Genomic DNA, 20,642 nt, shown 5'->3' with positions numbered 1-20,642 from the left:
TTAGCCAGGAGGTCCCGCAGCCTCCCTTCTCACTTTCAGGTGTCCAAGCAACGTGTGTTAAACTTTTAGCAAAAAAATAGATGTTTTAGGTTAAGAAAAAATAATAAGATTGCCAGAATCCTTTGATTTGGGGATTTTCTGTATAAAAGGTTTTCGGACCCATTCCCTGAATGGTCCTGTTTGCCCCCTCGACCTTAGGGCAGCAGAGCTCCCGGCTCCTCCCGCACAGTCACCGCAGACCTAGGCGGGTGGGGCCCGCCGTGGGCCGCGGCCACCCCACCATAGTGCCGGCACCACGGCGCTGGGGCGGGACAGGAAGGGGTGCTGTCTGTAGAGCCACGTTCAGCAGCCTCCCAGCCTCCCCCTTGGACCTAGAGGCCTGGCTTTGTGTCCACCCCACACACACCTCACAGCAGAACTGGGCCAGGGTCGGTCCTACGTGAGGTTTCCAGAAGACCCATCACACCTGGGAAGATTCCGAAGGACTAGTTATCAAGTTTCAGTTTCTCTCCACCCCCCAATTCTTTTTTTTTTAATGTTTTATTTATTTTTGAGAGAGAGAGACAGTGCGAGCAGGGGAGGGTCAGCGAGAGAGGAAGACACAATCTGCAGCAGGCTCCAGCTCTGAGCTGTCAGCACAGAGTCCGATACGGGGCTCGAACTCACAAACCATGAGATCGTGACCTGAGCCAAAGTCAAACGCTTTACCATCTGAGCCACCCAGGTGCTCCTCCAACCCCCAGTTCTTGAATGTTTCATTTCTGAAAGGACCTGGTTACAACACTGAAAGAAAATTTAAAAATGGGGGGGGGAGGCCTGGAAGGCCATTTTCACCCCTCTTTCCCGTCCCTTCTGACAACAACCCCCACATGCCCTCACTGGCTGAGTGCCAGACCCCGTGCTCCGTGTTGTCGATGCATTTGGGCCCCTGCTGCACAGGGACCTCCCAGGCCCCCCACGCTGTCCCCGCAGCCCATCCTCAGACCAGGCCCATCTGATGTCAGAGCCCACACCCCTCGCCACCACGAGGTCTCTGCACTTTGACTTCTGTGTCTCACGACCCTCCGTGGGTCAGCGCTTAGTGAGCACTTGGTGTGTTCGAGTCTCTCTGCTTGGACTCTTCTGTCTACACTTCAAAGAACCCTCTGAAGTACTTTATGTAGGTACCCTGTGTTCTTTGATGAGGAAAACAGGCTGAGGCATTTGAGATCTGCCCAGAGGTGCGCAGTGATAAAAGTGTCCTTTTGAATGGGTGCATGATGCCCGTCCGTCCCTGAGTGCACAGCCGTTCACTCAACGATTTCTCATAGGGAGCTCATTAGCTGTTTAGAGTTAGGATATAGTTTTGGTTTTTGTAACCAAGGTCAAAAAACCGGGGCAAAGGTGGGGCACCTGGGTGGCTCAGGTGGTTAAACGTCTAACTTCAGCTCAGGTCATGATCTCTGGGCTCATGGGTTCAAGCCCTGCATTAGGCTCTGTGCTGACAGCCCAGAGCCTGGAACCTGCTTCATATTTTGTGTCTCCCTCTCTCGCTGCCCCTCCCCTGCTCATGCGCTCTCTCTCTCTCTCAAATAAACATTAAAAAACAAAAGGTGAAGCTGAGTTTTGTTTTTGTTTTTGTTTTGTTTTGTTGCATGTAACAGTCTTGGTATAAGCTGAAACAGCAGCTCAGCTATTTTCTGTTACATTGTTCTGTTACCCAGTGTCCCTTTTATGGCCCACTATGGCTGCTGCAGCTCCTGCGATCACACCTGCATCCTGCCCATAGGGAAAAGAAGTGAAGACACTGTTTTTCTTTTTTAATATATTTTTCCAATTTTTAAAAATGTTTTTATTTATTTTTGAGACAGAGACAGAGAGCAAGCAGGGGAGGGGCAGAGAGATTGACACACAGAATCTGAAGCAGGTTCCAGGCTTCTGAGCTGTCGGCAAGAACCCAATGCGGGGCTCAAACCCACAAACCACGAGATCATGACCTGAGCTGTGGACACTTAACCAACTGAGCCCCCCCAGGCGCCCCACGACACTGTTTTTCTTAAGGGCATAACTGTTGCCATCCCACTGATCACACAGTCTCCTGGTTGCAGGAGAGGCAGAGAAGGATGCCCAGCTGCCCACCAAGTTCACTGTAAGAGCAAGAGAGACTGTGTCCAGGAAACTAGCTGACACCGTCACAGTCCGCCTTTTGACCCTCCGTGTATCTTGCCCTCTTTCCAACAACAAAACACCGTCATCAGAGGAGGCGGCCCCCAGTCCCACTCAGCGACGGCAGCCCGTGAAATCCAGGACGTCTGGTGACGAGCACGTCCATTCGGCAGGGCGCTCCAGGTGGCCCCTCTGAAATGCTGCGCCCGGTGGAGGCAGGGGAAGGCGATCCCGCCTCTCCATCTGTAAAGAGAACAGGGAGCACTCTCACTGGTCACAGACGTCCTCCAAGCCAGTTCCCCACAGGGCCCGCCCCTTTGTCTGCATTCCAGAAGGATCTCTGCCCACCAGCCTCTCTGGCCTGGTTCGCAGCAGGCCCCGGAGATGGTGTGCTGCCTCCGCCCATTCCCACCCCTCACCCCTGTGCAGGGCGGGGCGGGGAGGCCGCACCTCATGGGCCGGGTTTGGGGTTCTGGTGGCTCCAGGCTACTCGCACAGTGTCGAGTCCGTGTGCAGGAGCCGTGGCCAGGGCCCCGGGGGCAGGGTCCATTCTGGAAACTGGGCTTTCAGTTACCATTGTCGGGCATGGGCCCTCTCTGCCTGCTGCCCATCCTTGGGCCCTTCCCGGTGCTACGGCCCGGATGTGGGCATCCCCACAGACACCAGCCATGCGTGTCCCCTGGTGTCCAGTCATGGTGGCAGGCTCCGTCACACGGGAAGGCTCAGGCTCTGGCCTGTAACATGCACGTCCTCACCTCCTGCCAGTGGAGCAGCGCCTGTGTTCCAAGTTAAACTTGGGGACAGCCACGGCTGCCTTGCAGCAAACTCTGTGGTGGCGGGAAGCAAGGGGTGGGTCGCAGGCCCCGGTCTGTGTTGGGGGATCCTGAACCTTCCTCCCCATAGCTTCCTGGGAAGGGCTCCTCCATGGAGTGACTCATCCAGATGTGGACCTCCTGGCCTGAGCCCCCAAAGTTTCCTCTGTCTTTTCGGGAGATGCTTTCCCATCTCATCCAGCCTTCCTTCTCAAGATTTCTGGGTATGTCTACCCATCCAGGAGCCGTCTTCTGGGGCCCTCAGTCCTTGGGCAGCCGCTGGGAGGCACAGGAGGTCTGCCGTCTCATAGGCTCTGAGTTGTTTCCTCTGAGTCCTCCCCCTCCAAACTGTTTGGTCCCTGGCTTCCTGTTGGAGATGCTCCCAGATGTCTGTTCTTTCCTGTCCATGTTTAGGAGTGAGGTCCTCAGGGCACCTGGGTGGCTCAGTCGGTTAAGCATCGGCTTCAGCTCAGGTCACGATCTCACAGTTTGTGGGTTCGAGCCCCCGTGTCAGGCTCTGTGCTGACAGCTCAGAGCCTGGAGCCTGCTTCAGATTCTGTGTCTCCCCCTCTCTCTGCTCCTCCCTTGTTCGTGCTGTGTCTCTCAAAAATAAACAAACATTAAAAATTTTTTGGAAAAAAGGGGGTGAGGTCCTTGCACTGACCACTGCCGCGTGTGCAGGGGCAGCTGGCTGGCAGGTCTCTTGTCCACTGGGCCTCACGAGGGCCACAAGCGCCTGGTCTGCCTCCTTCTCCCCTGGCTGCCGTCCACTGGGGGGTGTGGGTAACGCTGGGGGTGCCCCCGTCGGCTTGCAGAATTGCAGCCATCCATTTCCAGTGTAGAGCGTCACTCCCTGCTCACTGTGAGACGCTCCGGTGCGTTTCCGAGGGTCACCTTCTCCTCGGAGACGCAGCACAGCGTAAGGCTGGCCCGGAGGTGGCAGCGGCGACAGCTCTGCAGATGAATTCTCTATTGCCTTAAAAACAAAGAACACACCTTGTCTGGAAGCTTTCATCTGTACTTCCTTCTCTTTCGGACTGTATCCTGTGTCTGGAATGCAGATCACAGTACTTGTGCTTGTATCGGTGAGGATCAGGTGAGCCATTTTTGTCTGCAGCAGTTTCCTGCCGGGAGTGCAGGTGGCGGGACTCCCACTTAAGGCCCAGGCAGAGGTGAGGGTAAGTCACCGCCCCGGTCCCCAGAACCACTTAGGCTCATTCGAGCTTGAGCAGGGGCAGAGCCAGACTTCCCTGCTCTGCTCTTTTACCTGATGCTGATTGGGACTGCTTTCACGGGGAACCAAGGCACCGACCAGGGGCCTCTGGCTTCCAGACTGCCCCAGGACCTTTGCAAGCATGGGAGCTCGTGGGCAAGAACATGTCTTGAGAAGAGCTTGATTGAGATTATGGTTCACACAGCACGTAACTAACCCACTTAACTTGTCCAGTTCAGTGGTTTTCCGGCCCGTGCGCGGCTCCCGCCATGATCAGTTTTAGGAGGCTCCCCCGCCCCACCCCTTGCCTCCAGCCTTTGGCCACCACCCTCCCACTTTGTCTCTGTCCCTTAGGACAATGATGCCCCCAGCAGATCTGAGGGGTTGTCCCTCCCAGGTGGGTGCTTGCCTGTCAGAGCTATGCGACAGGTGTGGGCAGTGCTTTCTAATGAGTTCTCACATGCACACACTTCCTTGCCACCAGGACCCAGAGTAGAGGTGTTCCAGGCGAAGTGATGGGGGAGCCCGGGAGTGCCCTGGGGAGAGGTCTTCCCGGTGCTTCCCTTCCTCCCAGTAGGAGACCAGCTACCTCCAGACAGTTTCTGGAAGAGTGAGCCACGACCTGCTTGGGAAATAGCTGTTACAGCAAAGAATACGGAAATGTTTGCTGTTAAACCTGGAAGTGACTCTTCAGTAGGAAGTTGCCCTGCTTGAATCCGTTGTGGATGCGGGTCGATTTCTCTATGGATTTGCTGACCCAAATCCCTGACCTGCAAAACATCGTGTTTTCCTTTACTGAAAAGTCCACCCACGTGCCAGTATTATCTGGAATCTTGGGGTTTTGACCTGGAAAGTGTCTACGAGATCATCTCTTCTGCTTCAAACGTCCCCTTTCGTTAGCCAAGAACAGGGACTCGTAGAGATCAGGGCATGGAGCTCGCCAGAGGTGAGGCTAGGTCCTAAGTCACCCTCTGCCTTCCGCGTTGTCCCCTTTGTGTCAGCCCGCACCTGACACCTCTCTTGCACCGGGGACCGGAAGCAACGCCTTCCTGGGGCCCCTCGGTCACCTGCAGGGACTCAGCCTCCCGGAGCCTGGCTTCCCTGCCCTGGTCCAGGGTCCAGGTCCAGGGGTCCTGCCTGCCTCTCGTGCTCCCCCGAAACCCTGTGTTCTGACATTCCCCTCTGCCTTGTGACCTCTATTACGGGCCAAGCCGCATCCTCCCTGGGGCTGCCTGGGTGGCTGCAGCATGCCCTGCCCTCCAGCGTGGGGCTCTTGTGGTGCGGGCACGTCGTCTGTCCTCGCGCCCTGCTGGCAGTGGTCAGAGCCGCCAGCTGCCAAGGAGGCAGCGGGAGAGGACGGGGAGCCTGTGCGAGTGCGCGTCACCGTCCTCCGTGTCTCCCTGGGGCGCATGCATGTGGAGCCCTCGCCCAGATTCCTGCCTCAAGCTCCGGTATCTGGAAGGAGCAGTGCTGGCCCATCGAGTCGGTTTGCGTTCCCGACTTTTCGAGGCGCAGCAGCATAGCTGCTGGAACGGATGCCGACCGTGTCGCTGAGTCATTTCAGGAGAAGGGGCTTCCCCGCTGCAGGCCCAGGGGCGCCGGGGACACAGGCAGCCTCGCACTGCCTCGAGAAGTCCCAGTACCTATTTGGACCTACCCTTAAATCTTGTTTTAAAAATTTTTTTTAATGTTTGTTTAGTATTGAGTGACAGAGTGCGAGTGTGGGAGGGACAGAGAATTGGAAGTAGCTCCAGGCTCTGAGCTGTCAGCACAGAGCCCAATGGGGGGCTGGAACCCACAAACTGCAAGATCCTGACCTGAGCCGAAACCAGACACTTAACCAACTGAGCCACCCAGGCGCCCCCAATCTTGTTTTTTAAAAACTATTTTACTGAAAGGAAAAGGGAAGCCAAATTAAGGGGGTGTTTGCTGTGTCTGTGGGAGTTTGGAAGTGTCTTTGCCGTTTGAACGTTGGTGCTGACTTTAAACAGGCAGGAGGGGCCCACAGCCTGCTGGTCGCACTGCAGGGAGACCTGGACACAAGTCCGAGCTGTGCGTGATCGGAGCCCCTTTCTGAAACTCTGATGAGTGCGTTGAAGAGGGGAGTTCACATGCCCCATCTCCGGCCCTCTCCCCCCACTGCTCCCCCCATTTTTTACAAAGAGCCTTTTCTAAGCAGTTGCCAGGGGTAAGACTGTCGCTGGTGTCAAGCTGCTTTAGTTTGGGTTTACATCATTGTGCGTGACCCAGTCCTGCAGTCCGCAGCCTGTCAAGGGCCTGTCCCTTTAGAAGTCAGAGGGCATGCCGGAGAAGCAAGGTCCGGGTTTCACAGGCAGACGTTTCTTGGAGAGAGGGGACCTTGAGTTCCTGTGACACACAGGTGCATGGGGTGGGACTTGGGTGTGCAAGCCTGGGTTTGTTTGCACGCGGTCACCCGCCGGTAGAAAATCCAGGGCCCAGAGCCGATCATGTGGCCGGTCGTGAAGTCCCACCCATGGTCCCATTTCTCCACGAGGGTCTTGCCGGCCTGGGAGAGGCCCTGCGCCCCTGTCAGACTCCATAGCGACTCACAGCCCCAACGGGGTCGTCTGTCTACAAACTCACCGTGCGGACGGTGATCACGGCTTCTCAGTTTCCCACCCAGCATTCTCTGTGAGCCAGTGAACCCCCCTCAGGTCCCCTACAGCCATCCCAAGGGACAGGAGGTGGCTCTGTGTGACTAAGCCTGGACCCGTCTGGCTTTGTGTGTCTCCCTTCACGCACGCAGGGAAAGAAGAACTGGATCAGGGTCGAGAGGGTCCCGGTGAGAGCGGCAAAGAGAGGGTTTCTGGTTCGCTCTGTGAACCGCAGAGTGACAGATGGTGGGGATTCCCTTACTTGGTGATCTAGAACCTTCCACTCCTGACCCTTGGCCGTCCTCCACATCCTGCCCACGCTGACATGTGCTCTCTCTTCCCTCGCAGGTGCACCCTTCGATTCCCTAGCACGGCCATCAAGATCCAGTTCACGTCGCTGTACCGTCAGGAGGAGGCCCCGGCGTCTCCCCTCCGGCCCCTCTACCCGCAGATCTCCCCCCTGAAGATCCACATTCCGGAGCCGGATCTCCGCACCTTGGTCAGCCCCGTCCCCTCCCCGACCGGCACCATCAGGTGAGTGGCCTGCCCTGGCCTGTCTGCAGAATCGGGGTCCCCAAGTTCTGGAGGTCTGAGAAAGAGGAAGGCGACACAGAAGGTCCAGGCCCTCCAGGCACCCCTTGTCTCTCTGGAAAATGGCACGTGGATGGAAAGTTCAAAACTGTTTTAGGTGCGTCCAAGGGACCTGATCCCTTAAAGAAAACCTCTGGAGAATTCTCCGGTCACGTGAGGCGTCAGTGCTTCGTGAGTCGGTCTTCCAGGCTCCAGGCGGCGCAGTGTGTAAGGGGCTGGCAGGCAGACAGGCACAAGTGTGAGTCCGTTAAAGACTTCGGGAACAGTGTGCAGTAACGTATGCATACCAGGATTTGAACTTTGTTTTTCTACATTTCACTTGCGAGGTTTTAGGAGTTGATTCTCGTCCTTGGTGCAGTGCACAGGGGGTCCTTGGGGGGAGGTCTCAGGAGATCATGCAGGGAGGGGCGGGAAGGGCTCTACTCTGTGTGCCACTCTGGTCCTGCCCTTGCCCGTGTCTTTTTATTTATTTATTTATTTTTAACATTTATATATTTTTGAGAGACAGAGAGAGACAGATCATAAGCAGGGGAGGGGCAGAGAGAGGGACACACAGAATTGGAAGCAGGCTCCAGGCTCTGAGCTGTCAGCACAGAGCCCAATGTGGGACTTGAACCCACAAACTGTGAGATCATGACCTGAGCTCAAGTCGGATGCTCAATCGACTGAATGGCCCTGCCGCCCCGCCCGTGTCTTCTTGAAGCACGGAGAAAGGCCTGTGTTTCAGGGTCAGCATTTAGCACCGGTTGGAATAGTTTACTGCTTCATTAGGGACATTTCCAGTGAAACTCGCCTTTTTTTTTCATCACTGTGTATGTGGCCCAGAGGTTCAGTAACCCCCATGCCCTTGGTACTGGTGCCTTGGCTCTGGCACCTTCCCCATGGCTGCTGCCTCGGTGACTGTGTCGGCCCTGGAAAAGGCAGGCTGAGGCGTAGCCTTACTCTGAAGATGCTTTTGCTCTCCCATACGTCCTGCCAGGGGCCGGGTCCTCAGGGGCACCTCTGAGCCACACTTTGAAAACCGCCACGGCACGGGCAGGATCCTTGCTGTCTCTGCAGCCTTTCCCCACCACGCGGCCACGCTCTGGCGGACCCATGTTGCCCAGTCTTTGTGTAAGAATCATGCCTCGCTGTGCCTTCTGTCTTCCTGCAGGGACACATTGGTCACAAGTTGGGGACCATTTGCACTGATTGGCTTTGCGTCCGTTTCCTGCGGAGCCAGTGAGTGGCTGTGTCCTTCTCTTATGGAGAGAATGGTAGGGACAGCACTGAGCCTGGCCTGGCCCAGAACCCAAGGCTGGGACCCAAATTCGGCTTCTGGCCGTGTATCTAGTCAGTGGGAGAAATGGGGGCAGCTGAGGCCGGGCTCTGCAGCTCGGGAAAACCGAGTGTGCGGTAGGTCCTGAGTTTCACGCCATCCACACCTGCAGCATCTCGACTGCTCCTTCGGCTCTGCAGGGAGGCTGCCTTTTCTTCAGCTCGTTTGGGCTTTCTAGAATGGTTCTGTCCTAAAACCCAAAATTGAGTGTGTGATCTCCTTGTTCTTTCAGATGGCTAACTTGAATATAACCTAGAACATGAGTGGGGTTTTTTTTTTAAGTTTATTTTTGAGAAAGAGAGAGAGTATATGAGCAGGGGAGAGGCAGAGAGGAAGGGAGAAAGAGAGAAAGTGAAAGAGCCAACAGGGGGAGAGCAGGGAGGGGGGAACAGAAGATCCAAAGCAGGCTCTGGCCCCAACTCGGGGCTCCAGTCCACAAACCGCGAGATCGTGACCTGAGCCCAAGTTGGACACTTGGCTGACTGAGCCACCTAGAACGTGAGTTTTCTGCTCACGCTATGAAAATGTCCCTGTGCTTACTTCTGTGTGTAATTCATACTTAGATAAGATGATGTGGTGTGAAATGATGCAGCCACTTTGGGAAACAGTCTGGCTCTCGCTCCCTCACGAGGCACCACACTCCCAGCAGCTCTGTGGAGCGTGAAGGCCTGGTGAGCACTTGCACGCTGGCTCAGGGCAGCATGAGTCCTAGTAGTCCTGACGGACAACCACGCGAACACGTGTCAGCTAAGGAGCGGAGAAGTAGAATGTGGGACACCCTACGAGGGGTGCTCCTGGCCATAAACAGGGAGTGAAGGTGCCGCACAGGAACCCTCTGGAACAGGCAGCGCTGGAGACAGTGAGGGGTAGGGGGGCTGGGGCCCCGGGGGCCTGCCCGCAGCTCTGGGGGTCCTTGCTGGGGTGATGGAAATGCTTTGGCGTCCGAGCTGTGAGGGTTGCGCAGTGTGTGAACGCCCTGACACCGCGGGGTTGTATCCTCTGGACTGGTGAATCCCGTCTCTGTGATGCTGGCACCAGACATGGCATGTACAGGTGCTCCCTGATGCCGCGGCGAGCACGGGGGCCGAGCGTGTTTCACGCCCACGCTGCTGGCGGCCGAGGGCTGGTCCCTCGCGTTGTGGTGGGGCACAGCGGAGCCAGAGCAGGCAGTGGCCGTGGGGTTGTTAATAATTGGCTTATAATCCAGACAAATGGACGCTTTCTAAGGAAGAGAAATGCACAACTTGTACCTGGAGGGCCTGGAAAATAGGTCCTCCAGCAGAGCAGTCGGCTTCCAAACAAAAGCAGCCGCTGCCAGTAAGCTGTTCACACCCGCCCCTGCACACCACCCCCTGTGGCCCCTGCTCTGACCCCCTGCACGCTGACCCCTTGCAGCCCCTGCGCCAACCCCTGCGCACCTACCCCCTGCAGCCCCTGCATGCTGACCACCTGCAGCGCCCCTGTGCACCACCCCCTGTGGCCCCTGCTCTGACTCCCTGCACGCTGACCCCCTGCAGCCCCTGCACCAACCCCTGCCCCCCTACCCCCTGCAGCCCCTGTGGCCCCTGCATGCCGACCACCTGTGCGCTAACCCCCTGCAGCCCCTGCACACCACTCCCTCCGGCCCCTGTGCGCTGACCCCTTACAGCCCCTGCACACCATCCCCTGCGCGCTGACCCACTGCGCACTGACCCCGCATCTGTGCTGGAAGGGGGCTGGTCGTCTGCAGTGGGGCCAGTCCCTGGCTGGAACCCCAAACCTGCATCCCACCCCCGGGAGGGACTTGCTTCTCTTTTCATCTGGCAGAATACTGGGGAGAGAATGCAGTCACTCTGGGACTGGCCCTCTCAGACGTTTTTGGCTTTTAAAGTATCACAGAATTTCTGTTTACATCCGTTTATCTTAGCACCGAGGAATCTGATGGAGTGTTTAGAAACCTCGGGGGGGCCTTTGTGGTTTTGCTTGCCAAGATCCTGTTCATCTTGGGGCAGTGCAGGGGTGGAGCCTAGTGTTTACTAACACCACCACCCTTGCTCCTCCCCAGGATGCCCCCTCCCTGCAGCTGCAGGGGAGGGGAGGAGGGCTGTGGGCTGGCGCCCTGGGTCCCTCCTGGCTTCGCAGGAAGGGAAAGACTTCTCTTCTCCTAGTTTGGTGTGTCTGTGTTCTGCCCGCGCCATTGGCCAGTGTGCCTGTGTCCCCACCCACACGGCCGCCTGGGGGCCTCTGTTTGGGTCACTCTCCTCTGGGGACCTGGTCTCCCCAGCACCCTGCCCAGCCAGAGCATTCCCTCCCTGGAGGAAAGTTCTGATTCCCGATAATAAACAGTCCCGCCCCGCCCGCTGGACCCCGCCCACCTTCCTTTCTGTTTGCCCTTTTTCTGCATCCCAGCTGCGGGCTGGGGGTTTGGTGGCCTGTGGTTGGGTTTGCTTTGTTTTGGGGCGTTTGTTTGTGGTGTGTGTGTGTGTGTGTGTGTGTGTGTGTGTGTGTGTGTGCTGATGCACTCCACCCAGAAAATGAATGAAGCTCTTTGAAATAAATTCTGCTGTCTTCAGCAGCATTTTGTTGACTTTTTTTCTGCCTTGCAAAGAAGTGGTGTTTTCAGGAAGAAGAAATTGGTTAATCATTTTCTGGGTTTTACAAAGTGAGACTAATCTAAAAAAGGTTCTCAGAGTTGATTTTTGGGGAAAGCACTGATCATAAGCCAGAGAAAAGGCAGTGCAGGAGGAGAGGGGCTAGTCCTCTCTGAGAGCCAGACCTTGGATGCTGTTCCTTTAAGAAGGCACTTCTTGAACTTGGTCAAGGTAGAGACCAAACCCCAGAGCCATTTGTTCAGTGAATCCCTGCAGAGTCCAAGCCTGTCCAAGCCAAGGCTTCAAAACGAAACCACCTTGAACCCTGGTCTTCACGTGCCGTTCTGCCTCCTCCCTGGTGGAGCTGGGCCACTGTCTGTACCTGGGAGGAGGGCGGACTCGGGCCCTGCCTTGGGGTGACGTTTTCTGCCTCTAGGTCATGGTCGCGGTGCTCCCCGTGTGGGAATGTGGCTCCTCACTCATGCCCAAGGGGACCCTGGCCTGCTGGTCTGAGATCCCTTCCTCTGCGGCTCCCTTGGGGCCACTTGCCTTCTGAGCACCTGTACGTGTGGACCCCACCCCCCCAGCTGTCTGAAACCTCAGGGAGATGAACACAGGTTCATCCACAAAGAAAGGTGGGCCCTCCTTTCTGCCCAAGTCCGGGCCAAGCTGTGTTGGGCCCTAAGATATTGAGAGAAAGATCTGGTCTTTCCCAGGGTGGCTGTTTCCTGGTTGGGTGGGGGCTTGGCTGTGCCTCCAGGCCCAGCCTGTCACACTCCTGCTCCATCGGGCGAGTGACACAGCGACAAGACCCTGCCCAGACCTCCTCTGGGAAGGGAAGCAGGAAGGACCTGGAGGGGTGGGGCCAATGGGGCATGGGCGTGGCCTCCCTGCAAGGCCTGGCTGCCCCTGGTTAAGTCCCGTCCAGGAACCACGCAGGCCAGCGCCACACCACAGTGGCCACACACGTGTTTCTTGAGGTCCCTCCCAGGCCACCTGCAGGCCGTTTGCAAGGCCCTGCTCTCAGGAGCGGTGCTGCGCCGGGCTCACGGGCTGGTGGTGGCCCAGGGAGGCCGCTCCTAGGAATCGTCCACGTTTTATGTGGAGGCGGTGGAGTTCTCAGATCTGGTTATTTTGTTTAACATAGGCTCTTTGAAGCACCTCAGTGGCTTAGTTGGTTGAGCGTCTGAGTTTTTTTACGTTTGTTTTTGAGAGAGGGAAAGAGAGAGAGACAGGGAGGGGCAGAGATGGAATCCCACGGAGGCTCCACACTGTCAGCACGGAGCCTGATGCAGGGCTCGAACTCATGAACCTGAACCAAAGTCAGACACTTAACTGACTGAACTCTCCAGGTTGAGTGTCTGACTCTTGATTTCAGCTCAGGTCATGATCCCAGAGTTGTGAGATCAAGCCCCTCATCAGGCTCTGTGCTGAGCGCAGAACCTTCTTAAAGATTCTCTCGCTCTCTCTCAAATAAAAAGTAAAAATAGGCTTTTTAAGAGTCACGAGCCACCAGAATTTAACAACAGTCACGAAAACAGGAATGTTACTGACGCTCACGCTGGGCATGCTGAGGGCTGGACACACGCCTGCCCTTCGTCTCCACAGTGACGTTCACAGATCAGAAGCCAAGGCTCCGGCGGTTAAGTTTTACCCAGCAGATTGCGTGCTGTGGTCGAGCATGGTGTTCAGGTGGTGCACAGTCTCGTCCCGGGAAGAGGTACAGGACAAGTAAATGTAGGAAATCATCATTTGTCTCCGTTCACACCGGATGAAGGGTTTCACTGTGTGGAGAATTCTCTAGGGGACCCATTAGCCCCTCAGAATTTAAAAGCATTTTCTAGCATTGAGTGTTGGTGTTCGAGGCTGGTGCCCCTCTGGCTCCTTGACCCTTTGGACCTGATGTTTGCCCTCCGAGCACATGGTGTGGGCGGGTCCGCAATGGCCTTACTGTCCCAGGGAGCCTCCCTCCTGCTCTTATCCTCTCTTTCCCCCTCCCCCCACCAGCTTCCTGGAAGGCTCTTTCCTCCTGTCCTTGACCCAAACTTCCTTTTCTCCTCAAATTTTTAAGATTTTAAGAGCATTTCCTTGTCCTTCAAAAAGTGCCTTAGCAGCCTTCCCACTGGCTCATAAATACAGTCTGTGCCTTTCTGGGGACGAGGTCAAGGCCACACGCAGACTTCCCAGCCCCCTGTCTGATTGGTCTTTCTCAGCTTGAATTCTTACCGTCACAGTAGACCAGGAAATGCGTTTTCCCATCGGGCTGGTCCTTCTGTTCCAGTATTTGTAAACATAGGACGCAGCGTCATGGCCAGCGGTGACCTGCGTGGGCACAGAGGTCCCGCCCCGGGCCTGGGCTGTCAAAGGCCCAGCCTGGGTTTGCCCCAGTGCAAAGCGCCGCCGCTCAGTACCTTAAGGCTTTCTCAGCTGAAACAAAAATGTGATTCCCCCCGGAGGGGAGTCAGTGAGCAGCGGACAAAAATGCACGTTCAGCTTCGTTTCCGCCTTTAGTCGTGAGTCAGGAATGGACGTTTCTTTTACGTGACATCTGGTGGGTCACAGCTGCTGGGCCAGCGCTGCTCTGCGGAATTCAGGTTCAGGCTTCCAACACACATGCGCAGTGGGGACCCCGCTCCAGGTGAGCAGTTCTTTGCTTAAGTCTGGCATCCGAGGAGGCCCCACCGTTTCCTCTCTCCCGCCCCCTCCAGAGACGCACAAGGCCGTCTATACTTGAAGAATTCTTTCCAGGGTGCCTGGCTGGCTCAGTCATAGATCACGTGACTCTTGATCTTAGGGTCATGAGTTCAAGCCCCAAGTTGGGCATGGAGCCTACTTTAAAAAAAAAGAAGAAAAAATCTTTCCCAGATTTTGCTAGTAGTTGGGGAGATTTTCAGTGGGGTAGGACACAGCTCTGGTAGGGGCACAGAATGTCTTGGTGGGTTTCTGCAGAGTGGGAGCCTTGCTTTAAGCCCACAGCCCCAAGGCCCCCACCTCACCCCTGCCCTCCGAGGCCCATCTTTGGACTGAGCTTTGTTCTGCTCTGAGCTCACATGGCATCTCTCTGTCCTCCTTCTCTCACGTGCGGGGTGGCGTCAGGGCAGCCCAGGGACAGCTGCATGGAGCTCACGGAGGAGCTAGCCGCTATGAGGCCAGAAGGGCCGTGCTCACCGACACGTGTCTGCCTGGGACGGGCCTGCTGGGCGGCTCTGGGGTCACAGCTGGTGCCTAGCCAGCATAGCCACTGGGCACCACAGAAAGCACTAGGGGCTCCCCACCCCCAACTCCTTTCCATGAGCCGGCTTTTGCTGCCCTGTTTACTACTTCCATTTGAAATAGTTGTTGGTGAGTGACAACCTTTTCCCTCCCTGGGTCTTGCCTCAGAGTTAGATGCAAACTTTCTGAGTCTTTCACAGAATGGGGACTTGGTCCGGGGGCGGGGCCCGGTATACCTAAGCCCCCCACGCCTTAGGTTAGGGACCCACCTGCCGCCTGATAGGTGTGAATCTGTGTCGGGAGGCGGCGGTTCTCCGGTTCTCCGGGTCTCATCCCTCGGGGCCTGGAGGAAAACACACTGTTCTGTGGGGGTGGGGGGGGAGGCCGCCTTTGTGCTGGTGCCTCCTGCGCCATGCACCGTTGGGCAGAGCGCGGGCCAGACCCTCACTTCAGGGTCGAGCGTTGAGCCACTGCCTCGTGCCATGTGCGGTGGCCCGTGTCACTAGTGATGTCTGCTCCCAACTTATGTTACAGGCTGGGGGTTTGTATATTTGGTTCCAAATTCAATTAAGAAAAAGTTGCTTTTGTTATTGTTTCCTTCCTCTACCAACGAGAGACAGACTCACAAGCCGGGGCTCGCCGTCCTTGGCCTGGGGGAGGAGGAAGGTGCTGGACACCAAGGGGCCTGATGCTCGAGCAGGAGAGTGGAGCTAGTCACATAGTACATGTTCAGAAAACAGGGGCCTTCTGGGTGGTTCCTGATGGGCCCCTGGCCTGGCAGGAGTCCCTAAGGCTGGGGACCCATGGTCTGGTCAGGTCCCCGCTGGGGCACCTTTCATCCAGGCCAGTTACCCACTCTCAGTGTCTTCACGCGTCTCCTCTGAAAACTTTAAAACAGAACTCGTTTTTAAAATCACAATGTTGTAGTTTGATGACCCAAGTCCACCTGGTTAGTGGGAGCACGAGGCCAGCACCCATCACCTGTGAGCCAGGTGGGCTCCGCAGGAGGCGGCTGGGGGCCTGCAGGAAATGGGAGCGGCCTTGGGCCATAGATGGTTCCAGTCACAGCCAATGTGAGTGACAGAGGTTGAAGTCGTGGCCTTGGCCCCTGAGGAACTGGGGAAGGCCTGTCCCAGAGGTGCTCCCGCCCCATCTCTGAATTCCACGGCTCCCCCGCCTTTGCCCACAGCGCCCTTGTGTGGACCAGTGAGCGCCTGCAGCAGCTGCAGGGCAGCCTGGCCATCTGAGGTGGGGACTGAAGGCCTCTGGGTGGCCGCCCCAGAAACCTGCCTGTCCGGGCTCACTGCTGCCCGCTGTGAGCAGAAACTGCTGCTGGAGCACGACAACGTCCCTCTGGCCGTGTGCAGACACGGACCGTCTCTGGTCGCACGTGGTCTGTCCTTTACCAAAGGGGAGGCGCAGTGTCCCGATAATGTAGAGCAGGAAGGGGTCAGGATTTCTCTATCCCCCTGCATCCCCCGGGTAGGTCCTGAGGCCCTGCACTGTCAAGTCCTCCTCTTCAGGATCCTGAACTGAGGGCGTGTCGCATCTCTCCGCAGTGTTCCCAACTCCTGCCCTGCCAGTCCACGTGGAGCAGGGTCCTCCAGCTACCGCCTCGTCCAGAACGTGACCTCGGACCTGCAGCTGGCCGCAGAGTTCGCCGCGAAGGCCGCCTCGGAGCAGCAGGCAGACACATCCGGAGGGGACAGCCCTAAGGTCTCAGGGCGCTGGCGTGAAAATGAGGCGCAGCCAGGGGGCGGGACGCTGCCGGATGGCCTGGGTTGCCCGCCTGCTGGTGGCGCCTCTAGGCAGCGCGGACACGGCAGTGGTCATGGGCAGGGGTGCCCTGCCGCAGCTGACCACGGCCACCTGTCTCCTCAGGACGAGTCGAAGCCGCCATACTCCTATGCACAGCTGATCGTGCAGGCCATCTCGTCCGCGCAGGACAGGCAGCTGACACTAAGTGGCATCTACGCCCACATCACCAAGCATTACCCTTACTACCGGACCGCTGACAAAGGCTGGCAGGTGAGGCCTGGATCCCGAGGAGCCAGGCTCTGGGCCCGCCATCCCGGAGCAAGGGCGCCCACAGGCCGGTCATGTTCTATAAGACGGACCGTGGTACAGGGACACCCCGTTGGCAGCCTGTGGCGTGTGTCAAATGAGCCACAGCCCCTGTGAGTCCGAATCGTCTTCCCTCCCTCCAGCGTCCCAAACAGGGAGGGTCGGTACACGTGCCTTGTTATGTTTTCACACACTGCACCTTAGAGTCCTACACGTGCACCAGGACCATCAGACCCCACTTACCTGTGTCACACGTATTTATGGACATTTTCCCCGGAGTCGCTGTTGCCCGCTGGCTACTAGATTTAGTACAGGTTTCAGACTTGGCAGACTCCCGGGCTATGGCTTATCTTTCTGTTTCCTTTTTTCTAGAAAGAATGCTATGCTCAGTTTAGATAGGAAAAAACACTACCACAGTGCCTTTGCACTTGCCAGCGCAACAATCACCACCCCAGCCTGTGGAGCGCCCATGTTGGCATCATCTCTGGGCTGTCCCATCACCTTTGGTTCCGTGTCTGTTGCGTTCAGATTCGAGCTTTGTTTCCCCACGTGCTGACTGGTGAATGTCTCTGTTTGTCCACAGAATTCAATCCGACACAACCTCTCTTTGAACCGCTACTTTATTAAAGTCCCTCGTTCCCAGGAGGAGCCTGGGAAGGGGTCTTTTTGGCGAATAGACCCTGCCTCAGAAGCGAAGCTTGTGGAACAGGCATTCCGGAAACGGAGGCAGAGGGGCGTCTCCTGCTTCCGCACCCCCTTTGGGCCGCTGTCGTCCAGGTAGGCCTCAGCCCTGACCCTCAGCCAGAGGCCAGCTTCCCCAGACATCCACGTCATGGGAGCATTTGGGGACTTTAAATGCGTCACCTGTTTTTCCTGAGTGGGACTGTCTGAGGACCGGTGACGTCTGTCAGGGCAGCGTTAGCATATAGCCAGCTCGCTGCTCTCAGTGGCCAGTGCTGTGACCAAAGTAGAGATTAGAACAAAGGTGATGGTCACACTGGTAAAGTTAGGATTCAGGATGTTTCGGCAGAGCTCAGATTGTCCAGACCCGTGTGGTCGGAGCGTGGAGGGAGGCCATGTGAGTGACCAGGGCTGGTGTGCCGGGGCCGCAAGGGCAGAGTCCACAGGCCTGGTCGCAGAGGACCAAGGCCACGGGACGGCCAGGCACGCACCCTGCTCCAGGCCTCTCCCGGCTTCCGGGGCTTGCCGGCTGGGTCGGTGCTTCCATGCTCCGGGAGCATCTCCCCACCTCTGGCTGCATCTTCCCGCCCTGTGGGAAGTGGGCACATTTGTGTCACACAGGAGGCAGCAGGAAGCGGGGTGCACCTGGTACAGCCTCAGGTCCTGCTAGAGACGGGTGACGAGCGACCCAGGTTCAGGGACCAGAAGGGACCCAGGTGCTACCAGCCAGAGCGTGGGAACGAGCAGATGGGGTCCAGGCCCGGGTGGGAGCCAGACGAGCCGGCTGGCAGGTGGGAGAAGCGACAGGAAGCCCCGAGGGCTGGGGCAGGGAGAGGGCCAGATCGGTGCCCGGTTCCCGGGCACCATGCACGAGTGAGTTCACAGCGATAAATGCCCAGTGAAGGCTGCCGTCCCCCAGCTGCGCCCAGGCAGCCTTGTCATCCTGCTTCAGGGGGTTTGTGTTGAGGCTGACCCTGAGATTCCGCCCGGGGGACCCGAGTCCCATGCTGCGTGGTGGGTCCCGCCAGCCAAGGCTCCTGATTTTACACGGAGCACAGCCGCCCTCACAGAAGCTGGTGGGTCCCTGTCGGGAAGTGAGTACTTGGAACGCCATGAGGAACATGACGCCGTGCGGGTCACTGGGCTCAGCGCCCGCTGCTGCTCCATATCGGGCAGTGTCATCGTGGGTGTGGGAAGCCCCTCATGAGAACAGCGAAGTGTCCAGAAGAGCCAGTGCAGCGGACGCGGGACACGTGGGTGTGGCGGTGCTCAAGCTCAGGGCCCGTCTCCGTCCCGTACTCTGTGTACTTACCCGCGGCCCTTCCTCTTGTTGCTTCCGCAGGAGTGCCCCTGCCTCACCCACCCACCCTGGGCTCATGTCCCCTCGCTCCAGTGGCCTGCAGACCCCAGAGTGCCTGTCTCGAGAGGGCTCGCCCATTCCGCATGACCCCGACTTCGGGTCCAAGTTAGCCTCCGTCCCAGAGTATCGGTACTCCCAGAGTGCACCCGGTAAGAGCCGTCAGGGGGCCTCTGTGCACCGCGGCGGGAGGGAACCTGGCGTGCGCGGGCTCAGCGGCCGTGCTCCTCCTCCACACAGGCTCCCCCGTCAGTGCCCAGCCGGTGATCATGGCCGTGCCTCCCCGACCGCCCAGCCTGGTGGCCAAGCCTGTCGCCTACATGCCGGCGTCCATCGTGACGGCGCAGCCGCCCTCCGGCCACGCCATCCACGTCGTGCAGCAGGCCCCCCCCGTCACCATGCTCAGGGTAGTCACCACGTCCGCCAGCTCCGCCAACGGGTACATCCTCACCAGCCAGGCCTCGACAGGCAGCGCCCCTGAAGCAGCAGGCACAGCCGTGCTGGACCTGGGCAGCGAGGCCAGAGGTGAGGCGGTCACGCGGTCCCTCGGCCGGGCTGGTGTCCGGGAGGTCGCCCATCAGCCTGGGCTACGAGGCTGCAGGGCCACGTGCTGGGGACACACACGGTCTCTGGGGGCCGCTGGCTCTCGGGCTGCGGCCTCCTCTCACCGCCGTGGGTTTCTCAGGGAGCACATCCTTTTAAATCCGCGCTGATCCCCCTCCTCAGGGGTCGTGCCCTCTGGTGCACGCGGCCCTTGAGGAGACTGCACTGGGTTGTGGGGCTTGAGGCTGTGGCCCCGGGTGGGATGGTGGGGGGTGGGGGCACTGCTCTGGAGCCCCCATGGAGAGTCCTTAGAAGTCACTTAAAATGGGGAACAGCTACGAATTCCCACTTGAGGCGTCTCGAGCCCAAGGATAACTTGCACTTGTTGGAAATGCAGCCTGGGCCCCAGAAGACGCTGGCGGGAGCCTGACTCCGGGGCCTCCTTCTTGCACCCCCAAGCCTGTGACCCCAGATGCAAATGTTTTCATTCCAGATGTTACAGTTTCTTTCTCTGTTTACGTTTTGGGTTGCTTGAAGTTTAGGGTTTGTCCGTCTTTTGCTAAAACCGTATTAGTTGTTTTCCTGTTGTTTCAAATAATACGTATTTCATCAGTAGGAGTTTTTTTGAGAATGTTTTCCCAGTGTCGATGCTTTAAAGCCACAGTCCATCCCCCCCATAAAGAGACTCCCTGCCGCAGTGCAGCATGGGCGTGGGCCGGGGGAGAGGCGGGGCCGAGTGGGCGTGGGCAGGGGCGCCGGCGGGCGTGGGCCGCACGCGGGTGGGCCATGGGGGGCGGGCCCGCGGGATTGCGCACACTGTATTCCTGCAGGCCTGGAAGAGAAGCCCACCATCGCGTTCGCCACCATCCCCGCTGCGAGCCGCGTCATCCAGACAGTAGCCAGTCAGATGGCGCCAGGGGTCCCCGGCCACACGGTCACCATCCTGCAGCCAGCCACTCCGGTGACCATCGGGCAGCACCACCTTCCGGTCCGGGCCGTCGCTCAGAACGGGAAGCACGCGGTCCCCACCAACAGCTTACCCAGCAGCACTTACGGTGAGGCCCTGCCCTGCCCCTGCCCCTCTGCACCTGTCGTGCGGGAATGTCCGGTCAGTGCAGCGATCCCCTCGGCACAGTGCGTCTGCTGAGCACAGGGGCCACCCGGGCACCCGTCAGGCCAGGGCCAGCGCCCTGCAGGAGGGCAGAGCCCCCACCCCAGGGCTCGCACCCGTGGGGTCGGCAGACCGTAGCAGGGGGCAGCGAGTCCTAGTAAGGACTGAAGCAGGGGTGCAGCTGCAGGGAGGGGGCAGGGAGGGCCCATGCGGTCAGCCCGGCCGTCCCGCCGCGGCTCTGCACACGCTGCACCCCCATTTCCCAACGCACGCCTCTCCCCCCCCCCGCTCCCAGCCCTCACCAGCCCCCTGCAGCTCCTGGCAGCCCAGGCGAGTTCGTCCACGCCGGTGGTGGTCACGCGCGTGCGCGAGGTGGGGCCCGACGAGCCGGCGGCCGCCCCTGCCACCG

General features: G+C 58.2%; 1 protein-coding gene across 1 annotated transcript in view; it reads left to right on the top strand.

The window, feature by feature from the left end:
* Positions 1–20,641, top strand: part of FOXK1 (forkhead box K1) — a gene marked incomplete at its 3' end in the record, with an annotated part of 53,398 nt that extends 32,757 nt beyond the window's left edge. The window contains exons 2-9 of the mRNA XM_029945756.1: positions 7,134–7,319; positions 16,037–16,193; positions 16,359–16,505; positions 17,125–17,318; positions 18,565–18,731; positions 18,820–19,104; positions 19,953–20,177; positions 20,529–20,641. Of these exons, the coding sequence (XP_029801616.1) occupies positions 7,134–7,319; positions 16,037–16,193; positions 16,359–16,505; positions 17,125–17,318; positions 18,565–18,731; positions 18,820–19,104; positions 19,953–20,177; positions 20,529–20,641 (1,474 nt within the window). The remainder of the gene's footprint in view (positions 1–7,133; positions 7,320–16,036; positions 16,194–16,358; positions 16,506–17,124; positions 17,319–18,564; positions 18,732–18,819; positions 19,105–19,952; positions 20,178–20,528) is intronic.
* Between the last annotated feature and the right edge of the window lies 1 nt (position 20,642).

Source organism: Suricata suricatta, chromosome 8, assembly GCF_006229205.1.
Source record: "Suricata suricatta isolate VVHF042 chromosome 8, meerkat_22Aug2017_6uvM2_HiC, whole genome shotgun sequence".
NCBI classification, from domain to species: Eukaryota; Metazoa; Chordata; class Mammalia; order Carnivora; family Herpestidae; genus Suricata; species Suricata suricatta.
Note: the sequence above shows the minus strand (reverse complement) of the source record. Positions and strands in the feature narration are given on the sequence as shown.